Here is a 12,049-nt window from a genome sequence, read left to right as displayed (position 1 = left end):
TTGCAATAAACTGCCCCCCAAGGATAGTAGTGGCTGGATTTTCTGACACACAGATCCCTAAACATCAAGGGTTTGTTGGGAAATCGAGGCGCGTAGCATAGAGTAGCGCGTGGCATCACACAACGGGCTGAGACTAACACAGCTCGTATATCAGAGACATCGTTCTCCTTCGTACTTCCATGTCATAACCTTTACAAAATCTTAAGTTACCTACCAATTAACTCATCATTCTTGTTCGTTAGGCAATCTAATGGCACCAAAGAAGAATGCACCCAGCTCGTCTACTCAACAAACAAACAAGGGGAAAGAGATCGCCTTAGAATCTCCTCTTCCTCACTTCGGCCCAGTGGTGGAGAGGGAAGTTGTAGTTGACCCCAATGCATTCTTTGAGGCAGAGACAATTGCCTCCAAGATTATGACCCAAGGAAGGGTCAACAAAATTATGTTGAGCCATAATATCAAGGTCAGGTTCGGAGTCCTTATTGACCGACCTCCACTTGAAGGGGACGGAGTTGCGCACCACTACAAGACAACTTCGCGGCCTGGAGTGATGAGCATTTGAAGACGAGGGCCTTCCTTCCCCTGGATTAGTACTTTGCCGACTTCCTGAATTATGTGAAGTTGGCACCTTTTCAGCTCCCCCCAAATTCATGCAGGCTTTTGGCAGGGCTAAAATACCTATTTTTGAAGCACGAGTGGGAGGTCCCCACTCCGGCAGATATTCTGTACTTCTTCTGCCTTAAAGCAAGCCCATAGCAAAAGGGTCAAGGTGACGGATTCTACTACCTCACCAGATTCCCGAACTCTGCTTCAGTCATCGAGCTCCCAAGCCACCCCAAAAACTACAAGGACCAGTTCTTTATGTCGAATGGGTTCCGAAATTGTGAGCATCGATACTTCAACCGTCCTTATAAGTTTCTTTTTCTCTGATCTCAGCTCGTAAAATTAATCTCTTTTCAAGACATATTCCTTGTGCATGTGCTAATTGAGTTTATTTTTTGTGCACCCATATTCGCGAGGACGAGGAAGTCAGTGACCCTCGGGGTAAGTATGAAACGTTGTTTGGGCTCCCACCCAGCAAGAAGGATTATCACCAGCTCGTGAATGATGCCACGATGCTGGCATGTAAGTTGATTGGCAAAGGCTAGACGCTGGCCTTAAGAAGGACCCGAGCTACCCTTTCGATAGTCCATGAGCTCTCGCCTTCTCAAGAAGAGGATTCACCAGCTACCGAAGGCGAGGAGCAAGAGGAGGACGAGGTGCCTCTTGTGCTGAAGAGGCAGGTTCCTAAGGCTGCTCGTGAACCTGATTTAGAACGAGCTGTGTCAAGGGCAGCAGCCGGCCCCTCCGGCCAAGGTAACCCATACCCTTATATGGAACTAGATAGGGTTGTTGCCGATTTTAGATTAGTTATATTTAACCCAAATCATCTCATCCACCATCACCATAACAATCCAGATCGTAATATTACCCTGCTCCAGTGTGTGGACCACTTAGTGTTGCACCATGGTACTGGTTATCCTAAGAACTCTATTGTTGTAGATAACACCTTAAATTTTAGGTTCGCAATATTTGAGGAGTATGGGACCAATCGCAGGTCATGGCCTTCTTCGCTCCAGGGCGCCTTTGACCCTGGATTTAGGTAATATGTAGATGAGTCTAGCCCCGAAGTAGAACCTTTGTCCAAACCTCCTAGATCCCAAGAAATATTAGACTTAGATTCTCCTTGTCCTCTAATAGTCCCAAAACTAGAGGTCGTGAAAATAGACTCCTCCCCCAGCCTGGAGGGTATGACCTTTATTTATTTCCTTTGTGTAAGTTTCTGACTTTACTTGTGAACTAATTCCCTTTTTGTTCTTTTCAGATGACGAGATGGAACGACTCAGAGCTCCTGACCTCCGTACAACTTTCCAAGGCAGGAAATCTGGCTCGAGCCCTGTCGTTAAGAGGCCACGATTTACAAAGAAAACCCCTCCTACGGTAGGAAATACCTCCAAATCCCCTGCTAAAGGGAAAGGCGCGAGCTCGATAGCTCCGACGTCTACTATGACTGAGAAGAAGATCCTACATCCTCCCCTCCACCTCGCTTCACGCTTACAAATCCAGCTCGAGGGACTTGAGGACGATAGAGGAGTAGAGCCCGGAGAACATCTTGGAGTCAACCTTGGGGATGACCCTCACAGTAAGATCTGATTCCTTAGTGACATTTTTCTCTTCATCTTTCCAAAGGATACACCTAACTTGCCTTTTTATTTTGCAGTCTTCCCTGGCTCAGCACCGCAGTATAGCCCGAGCCAGGGCTAAAAATGATGAACTCTAAGCTGAACTCAATGCCGCCAAGACCACCCTGATCGCTGCTCAAGAAGGCGAGCAAGCCGCCATAGCTACCTTTGTGGCTGCTCAAAAGAGTGAGTACGATGCCAAGTTCGCCCTTGCATCGTCTCAAGAAAGCGAGCAGGCCGCAAAGATTGGCTTAGCTGCTCTCCAGGCCGAGGTTGCTGGGGCCAAAGCAAAACAGCTGGAGGCCAAGGCTGTAGTTAAAGAAGAGAAGGCAGCCTCACTGTCCTCCATGGAAGATATGTTGTACCATTGTTGGGCTTTTAACCAAGATGGCAACTTTTCTTTCATGGCTCCTGAGCTGTGGGATCCATACCTTGAAAAATTCAAGGCTTAGATCTTGCAAGAGCCGTCGGAAATGGGGGACACTTCTACAGGGGGCGAGCAGGAGATTGAGGAGGTCACGTCCTCAGAGCGTCTTGGAGGGGCTCAATGAAGTGTTTTTGTTTTTTTTTTTATAATTGTTTGTAAACAATTGCCTTTCGACTTAGTTCGAGGTTTTTCTCCTCGGGACAAATTGAATTTCAATTTATATATCTAACTTTAGATCTATTTGTCTTTTCCTTGATCATCTCTCATATTTATGCCTTCTTAGACTTGTACATTTGAGATTTTAAGAATCGATTTTTAGATCGCGATAGATATTTTGAGTTTTGTTATATCCAAACTTAATGTGTTGATTTATATCATACCTGTTAAGAATCAGGCCTTGGACCCAGTTATATCTGGGATTTTAAAATTTTAAACTTGGTTCATGTTAGGTTTATTGACATCTCGAGCTTCTAGAAAATCCATCGAATATTCAATTTTTCTGACTTCTAAGTTTTGGACCTGGTTGTATCCAGGGTTTTAAGTGATTTAAACTTAGTTTGTGCTAGGTATATTGACACCTCGAGCTCTTAAAAAGTCTTCGAATAATCAATTTTCCAAGCTTCTAAGTTTCTGACCTGGTTGTATCCAGGATAGTTTTGTACCTCGTTGTATCTAGAATTTTAAGTAATTTAAACTTATCCGGCAGCCTTGTTCTGATCCACCTCGAGTTATATGCCCCCCAAGTAACCAGAATGTAAAGCCTTTCTTGGTTGCTTTTACAAAAAACATCAATACACGAGCTAATTTATAAATAACCTTATACAAAAAAGTTATTTAAAACAACGTTAACGAGAAAAATTACATAATAATCCCTTATTATTTAATTAAATGGCTTTTATAATAAAGCCTTACATGGATGGTTGTACTACTTGTAATACTTCTTTAGGTGCATGGCATTCCAGGTCCGTGAGACAGTTTCTCCACTAAGCCGAGTTAACTTGAAAGTTCCCTCACGCAAAACTTCCACGATCTGATATGGTCCTTCCTAGTTCGAGCCTAAAGCACCGTCCTTGGGATCCTTGTTTGGAAAAAAGACCATTCGGAGAACCAGGTCGCGCAATCCAAAACTACGTCTCTTGACCTTAGAATTAAAGTAATGAGTGATTTTCTGTTGGTAATGTACGACCTGTAATTGTGAATCCTCTCGTTTCTCATCAATCAGGTCGAGAGAGACGTTAAGTAGCTCATCATTCCGCTCCTGGCTGAATGTCCTTAGTTTGTGCGTGGCTACCTTTGCTTCAACGGGAAGGACGACCTCACTTTCGAAGGTCAAGGAAATAGGAGTGTGTCCTGTGGAGGTCCTGTGGGAAGTTCGGTATGCCTAAAGTACTTGCGGGAGCTGCTCTGGCCAAACTCCTTTGGCCTCATCTAACCTTTTTTTAAGGCTCACCTTTAGGGTCTTATTCACAACCTCGACCTGTCCATTGGCCTGTGGATATACCACTAAAGAAAAATTCTTAATAACGTCGTTCTTTTCACAGAAGTCGGTGAAGAGATCACTGTCGAACTAGGTTCCATTATCTGACACAATCTTTTTAGGAGGCCCAAATCGGCATCCAATGTTTTTCACCACAAAGTCCAGGACTCTCTTTGAAGTGATGGTTGCCAAAGGCTCGGCCTCTACCCACTTCGTGAAATAATTGATTGCCACCACCGCGTAACAAACTCCTCCTTTTCGCATAGGTAAGGATCCTCTGAGGTCAATTCCCCAGACTGCAAATGGCCACGGGGATGAGATCATCGTTAGCTCGACTGGAGCAGCTCGGGCGACTGTGGCGAAGCATTGGCATTTGTCGCATTTCTGAACATGGGAGATGGAATCTTTTGTTAAAGTGGGCCAAAAATAGCCTTGCCTTAATATTTTTATGGCTTGGTTTTGCCCCCAGCATGATCTCCATAAAAGCCTTCATGTACCTCTAGCATAATGGTTTTAGTCTCCTCAAGCAGAACACACCTTAGAAGAGGCAGTGAATGACCACGTCGGTATAATGTTCCATCCACTTTCACATACCTCGGAGCTTGATAGAGTATTTTTCTCACGTCCTTTCTTTCCTCAAGTAGCCTTCCTATTGTAAGGTATTCAACTGTGGGGGTCATTTAGGTCAACCTCGTGTCAATCATCTTGACCTCTACCGTTTATTCTGCCACGCTCGGACTCTCCAAGAATTCCACTGGTATTACATTCAAAGTCTCATCTTCCTAGGTGGTAGCAAGCCTTGCCAAGGCATCAGCATTTGATTTCTGCTCATGAGGTATCTGTTCAACAGTACTGTATTCAAATTCTGATAGCTCCCCCTTCACCTTAGCCAGGTAAGCCACCATCTTGGTACCACGAGCTTGATATTCCCCAACACCTAATTGACCACGAGCTAGTAATCGCTATAGCACTAGACGGCCTTTGCTTTCAGCTCCTTTGCCACTTTAAGTCCGACTAGCAAGGCCTCATATTCGACTTCCTTGTTAGATGCTTTGAATCCGAATCTCAGAGCTGTATGGAATCGATGCCCTTTTAGAGAGATCAATATGACCCCAGCTCCGGATCCATTCTCGTTTGATGAGCCGTCTACGAATATTTTCCACAACTCCTGCACCGGTTCCATTAAAAGCTCCTCTTGAAATCCAGTGCATTCGGCCATAAAATCAGCAATGGCCTAGCTTTTGATCAAGATTCTTGGTACGTACAGTATCTCGAACTGGCTGAGTTCAGCCGCCCATTTTAAAAGACGTCCTAACGTTTCAGGATTTTGCAATACCTGCCTTAAAGGTTGGTGGTTATGACGTGGATTGAATGGGATTGGAAATATGGTATGAGCTTCTTGGAAGCTAGTATTAGGCAGAATGCTACATATTCTATCAGTGGGTACCGTGATTCAGCTTCGAGAATTCTCTTGCTTATATAATACACCAATTTTTTAGTGCGATCTTCTTCCCGAACTAACACAACACTGATTGCATTTTCTATCACAGCTAAATAAAGGAACAAGGGTTCTTCAAACATAGGCTTAGACAATACTGGGGGTTCGACCAAGTGCGTTTTTAGGTCGAGGAATTCCTGCTCGCACTCCTCCGCCCGTTCAAATTTCTTGTTTCCTCTATGCAAGTTGTAGAACGGCAAGCACTTGTTAGTGGATTTTGAAATAAATCAGTTCAGGCTGCCACCTTTCCAGTCAAGCTTTGAACTTCTTTACGCGAGCTAGGCGAAGGCATTTCAAATAATGATCTGCTTTTATCTGGGTTCGCCTCTATCCCTCTTGTATTGAAAATGAATCTCAGAAATTTTCTCGACGCCACTCTGAAAGTACAATTCTGGGGATTCAGCCTCATATTATACTTTCTCAAGATCTCAAAACATTAATTTAGAATGGATACATGGTTATCTGTAGTCTTGAATTTGACTAGCATATCGTCGACGTACACTTTCATATTTTTCCCGATCTGACCAATGAACACTCTGTTGACTAGCCGTTGGTAGGTTGCCCCGACGTTCTTCAGCTCGAAGGGCATAGCTTTATAACAATATACATTAGTTGGAGTCATAAAGCTAATATGCTCTTGGTCCGCAGGATTCATCACGATTTGGTTATATCCAGAATACGCATCCATGAAGGACATGAGCTCGTGTCTTGCGGTGGCATCTTCCAACTGATCAATCCTCGGCAATGGAAAGCAATCTTTAGGACAAGCTTTGTTCAGGTCGGAGAAATTGTTAGAGAATATATGTTATTGCTCAATGGAAAAGTGGAAAACCCAAAATACAACTCTATGCAAAATTACAATAGACAAGGTAATTAATTAAATAAATATTACAACTCAATTGCTCAAAATACAAGTAAATAGAAATAAGAGAATGAAGAGAATTATAAGAAGTAAAAACCTAAAACAAAAGACACCAATAAATATGTAGATAGAAATAGAAGTAGAGGATTACAAACTCAATACACTAATAATACAAGAAGAACAACAGAATGAAAAGATCAATGGAAAAAATAAACTCTCACACAACCAAAGTGTATAGTAGTGGGGATCACAAACTTGAACAAGGTTCAAAACCTTTGTCCAAAAGCTTATTTCCCCCTATTCTCTAAGTACTAAGGGATCTCTCAAGGAAATAGCTCTCTGGAATTATCAAGCCTCTATGGTGTATTTTCTAGCCAAGTGCTTTGTGGATGGAAAATGGTGTGTCTTACAAGTGAGCATTAGGCTCCTATTTATAGAGTTTGAGATACCCTTTGAATTTCAAATTCCACCAACCCCCATGGTTGTTACCAATGTTTAATTGGATGTTTATGGAATTAAAATGGAGATTGGGGAGTTATTTGGGATGTTAGAACCGTTCAATTTGGAAAAAATTGAAAAATCATATAGGCTGTCAGTCTCACTGGCCGCAGCCAGGACTTTTCAGTGGTCGCGGCCACTGGCTTCTATCCCCCAGGTCGCGGCCGCTGAAAGTCAGTGGTTGTGGCCACATGCCATTTTCAGCACAAAAAAATCATTTTTCCACAACGTCTCAAATTCTTTCCCACATGATTTTGTAACCTCCAAACACCTATTAGGAGTTAAAAACATGTCTCCAACATCAATATTTCATCATGGCTTTGTGAAATCCAATCTCAAATGTGTAACATATAATATACACATTATTGGGTAATATTTGGGAGTTACAAATTTGTAACTCCAAAATATGTCACATTTGGGCACACACATGTGTCTAATTTTTGTGACTCTCAATAATATGTTACACGGTGTGACAATTCACATTTGTATGACAAATCACATTTTGTCACATTATTTAATCTAACATTATATTATATTTTTTCACACCTCTTCTGGGCACCAGTGCTCGTACTTGCTAGATGAGGTCCTCCCGAAATAGTGGCTATATCTCCTCTTGTTATCGGAGGATGATTGTTCTGATTCATCTGAGCTCCGTCTTGATTCACTGGAGCTTCAGGAGTGTTTTGTCTAGTAGGCCGACTGGAGTCCTCGATTCCGGGCGTACTGAGCCAAAGGTCCTGCCCTAATGAGAGTCTCGATCTCATCCTTCAGCTGTCTACAGTCATCAGTATTATGACCGATATCATAGTGGAATTGGCAAAACTTCAAAGTATCTTTCTTCGCTCTTTGATTCTTTAATGAGTCTGGCTTCTTCCATTGAAGGCGAGTAGAATTAGCTGAGAAGATGCGTTCTCTATTATCCGTGAGATCTATATATGTTGTGTAGACCGATTTAAATTTCTCCACGGACTTGTTTTTCTTTGTTCCGCTCTGGTCGGCCTCAACATTTCATTTTCTCTTATTATTTCCCCCTTGGTTATTCTGGGCAACCATTTGAGCCGTAGCTGCAACATCCGTTACTGCTACAACGGGCTGGACAGAGACTTGGTTGGTTCCTGCGACGGAAGCTCGCGCCTCCTCCACAGTATTAACTCCTTTCCTCTGTAGCTCTTGCCACAGGTCGCCTCCAACAAGAATTCCCACCCTCATTGCCATGAGCTTAGAACTTTCGTCGGCATCTCTAGTTCGCGCAGCAACATTAGCAACCCTACTTAGATATGCTTTCAACGGTTCACTGGGCTGCTGCATTACATTCGTATCAGTTTTGATTAGAACTCCGGAACCCATTTAAACAAACACATGTTTCTTAGCTTCTAGACAATAACTAAATTTTAAAGATGAATATACATATATATCTTCCTGGAACCAACGCCAACGCTTTTCTTAAATCTGATCCAATAAAATATAATATATAAAACATCATCAGGTTGAATATTATAGTTATATATCGATGACCATGAGGAGTCCATTTTTGACTCCTAGGGTCCACCAAAACATATAATGTAATTATATAGTATATGTTTGAATGCTGAGCTGGTCAATGTCTAAAAAGCTAATTAATGCATATTTCACTTATTAATAAATAGCCTACTATATGGTAATATTTTTTTGTAAAGAAAAAAACACGTGCACGCGTCAACGTATGCACATTGAAAGAAAGTTTGGCTTATAAATAGAAGAGATTTTGTGCCCTCAAACATATATCTCTGCTAATTCTATTTGGTTTTCATAACTATTGTTCTTGCTCCAATTCCAAACTATTCTCGTTATTCTAACTCTTACTCATATAGTACGGAAGAAAATATTATCGATTCTTCAGAAAGGTTAGTTTATATATATATAGTACTATAATTTAGTTATATAGCTAGCTAGATACTTTTCTTTCAAGTATAAATACGCTACTGTTAGTGAATATATACGGTTTATATTTGAATGTCTATATATTTTTTATTTAATTAGTTTTTATAAGCGAGTTCTCTTTGCATGCGTATATAATTAAACTCATCACTACTTGAGGAAAATCAGGAAGGTATGCAATCTATATAATACTTATATATAAATATTTATACACTGAATCTTCATGATCGAGTATACGTAGTAACATATAATAACAATTCCTTCATTACTTGAATTTGCAGAAAGAAATCACATAAATTAGCAAACAGAATATAATGGCCGATGAACAGTTTTCCCAGTTGGCCAATTATGAATGCAGCATCAAGAAGAATCTGGTGATCATCAGGTAATTAATTAATATTTACTAGATATTATTTGTGATTTTAGATATATATATATATATTTACAATGAATATGTAGCTTTATATATAATAATTATTATATTATAAAATTGATTGAATAGTGAGAAGGCCGAAAGTGAAAGCGAAAGCGATGAAGATGAAAGCTTTGACAAGGTGCAACCTGAGCATGTTGATCCTGTTCAGAAAATTGTTCATGGATTTAAGCACTTTCTCTCCAATAAATTTCAGTAAGAGCGAATATATAAAAACAACATATTTATATATATTATTTGTAATTATATCATTTACGAGGTTAGAAGTTATAATTAAAAAAACACTTGCCTAATTATTTGATGGGATGATATTGCAGCAAGTACCCATGCTTGTTTAATGAACTTGCCGCAACCCAACATCCTAAGGTACGTTCGCATACCCTGATTAAATACATGCATTTTTTGTGTGAAAGAGAAGAAAAACAAATACACATCCACATCCACATATCTCTCTTTTATTTTTAATATATATTTGTTGATTTATATTTAATTCATCTTAATTGATCAAATGAACAGTTTTTAGTATTTGCATGCTCGGATTCTCGAGTGAGTCCTTCCCATATCTTAAATTTTCAACCCGGAGAAGCTTTCATGGCCCGCAATATTGGCAACTTGATTCCAACTTTTGACCAAGTAATTTATTTAATAATTAATTACAATTTAATCTAATTTTGAAATACCTAATCTTAATTCATCATATATAAATTACTTCACTATTAATCTTTGTTATTATCTAATTAATTTCACAGTTGAAATACTCAAACGTCGGAGCAATTATTGAATATGCGGTAGAGGAGCTTAAGGTAGAGAATATTTTGGTGATTGGACATAGTCGTTGTGGTGGCGTAAAAAGGCTTATGTCTTATCCTGAAGATGGTTCAGCTCCCTTGTAAGATTGAAACTTTTTATAATTTGAATTATTCACATAAATATTTAATAATTTAGTTCATCAAGCTAATTTTCACTCATCATAGTGACCGATCTAACCTTATTGATTAAATCTACAGTGACTTCATTGATGATTGGGTCAACATTGCTCAAGCTGCCAAGGATAAAGTCAAGGTTGAACACAAAAATTTGACATTTGAAGAACAATGTGAAATATGTGCTGAGGTAATAATTAATTCTAATAAATTATCCAATTTACCAACGAATGTTAAATTAATCTTAACAATACGAACTAATATATTATTGTTGTTGAATAATTGAATGTGCAGGAAGCAGTGAATGTGTCTCTAAAGAATCTACATTCTTATCCATTTGTTCAAAGAGGAGTTGAAGAGAAAAAGATAGCACTTAGGGGTGGATACTATGATTTTGTGAATGGATCTTTCAAGCTATGGGAACTTGAGCAGAGTACTTTATTTTAAAACCTTAAATGTATAACAGTAAAATGTTCTCTACTTGTGTTTTCATATTGCGTTTGTTTAATTAATTATTATTTGTAGTGTGTTATGTAATTGGTTAAGGATCATCATGTGTTCTTTATTTATTATACGACATTTAATAAAAAATTGTTAAAACGTGTTTTAATTTATTTCTTTGCTTTAGCTTGTTTCCTTCTCCTAGATATCCTAATCTTCTGTCCAATAATAAATATCTAAAAAATTCTCAGCATCGTATGCCTGTTGTACTCTTCGATCCAACAAGTAAAATAGAAACTAAATCTAATGACATTGAGCCCTTTGAAAATGTAACACTGTTCTGAAGCATAATCAAAGGGTTGCAATACTTAAATCTCAATCGACCTGACATCTCCTTCAATCTGAATAAATTAAGTCAATTCACATGCAAGCTCCAAAGTATTATATTAAGAGCAACGAAGATTTTAAACGTAGAAACATTCTGTGTATCAGATTGGTGGAAACTTAATATCATGGAGCTTTATAAAACTAAAGGTCATAGCTAGATTTAAGTCCGAAGCCGAATATAGAGCTCTTGCCCAAAGTGCTCCCATTTTTCACTTGAGCAGGATAATGATCAATATATAAGTTTGATCTTATTTGGATGAATAGCACTTGAGGTATCTATTTTACATCAAAAGTATCACTTAGGTCCCTATTTTAAATTTACGAGTAGTATTTAGGTCCCCATTTTTTTATTAATACTACAATTTAGTCCCTTCACCGTATTTATCATTCTTAAAACATCAAATTGAAAAGGAAAATTATAGGTTGTGTTTGGTAAAATTTTTGTTTTTGAATTTTTTAAACATAAAATGGAAATATTATTTTTATTTTTGTTTTTTCTATTTTTAAAAAATAAAAATATGTTTGGTAACTATTTTATCTTTTTTTTTTTGTTTTTTTTTTTAAAGAAATGTGTTTGATAACTTTTATTTTTATTTTTTGTTTAACAATACAAAATGAGGTATTGATTTGAAGAAGAGAATAAAAAGAAGAAACGAAAAGTCGAAAACCTGTTTAAAAAAATTTTGAAAGTGAAAAAAAATTCTATTTTCGAAATTTAATAAATTTTAATTAAAATTTTTTAAAATAATAAATAAAAATAGAGTTACTAAACACTATTTTATGTTTAATTGTCACAGTTTTAATAAATTAAATAAAAAATTATTTTTTTAAATGTTACTAAACAGCACCATAATTAGTGTTTTTTTATTATGTGTAAATAACTAGATTGTAGATTTTTTAAGGGCAACGCTAATTTTTTTTTTTAACACTTGATTGAGGTTCACACGATTTGTTTTATGCATGT

The 12,049-nt window shown here is 38.3% G+C and overlaps 1 protein-coding gene across 1 annotated transcript; it reads left to right on the top strand.

The window, feature by feature from the left end:
- Window positions 1-8,749: 8,749 nt before the first annotated feature.
- On the top strand, window positions 8,750-10,871 carry LOC133829789 (carbonic anhydrase 2-like). Its single transcript, XM_062259584.1, has 8 exons — window positions 8,750-8,867; window positions 9,183-9,286; window positions 9,404-9,529; window positions 9,652-9,700; window positions 9,851-9,967; window positions 10,084-10,223; window positions 10,342-10,447; window positions 10,552-10,871. Exons 2-8 carry the CDS (start codon window positions 9,216-9,218, stop codon window positions 10,702-10,704), a joined length of 762 nt encoding a protein of 253 aa, XP_062115568.1. The 5' UTR covers window positions 8,750-8,867; window positions 9,183-9,215; the 3' UTR covers window positions 10,705-10,871.
- The last annotated feature ends 1,178 nt before the right edge of the window (window positions 10,872-12,049 follow it).

This window comes from Humulus lupulus, chromosome 4 (assembly GCF_963169125.1).
Source record: "Humulus lupulus chromosome 4, drHumLupu1.1, whole genome shotgun sequence".
NCBI lineage: Eukaryota > Viridiplantae > Streptophyta > Magnoliopsida > Rosales > Cannabaceae > Humulus > Humulus lupulus.
Note: the sequence above shows the minus strand (reverse complement) of the source record. Positions and strands in the feature narration are given on the sequence as shown.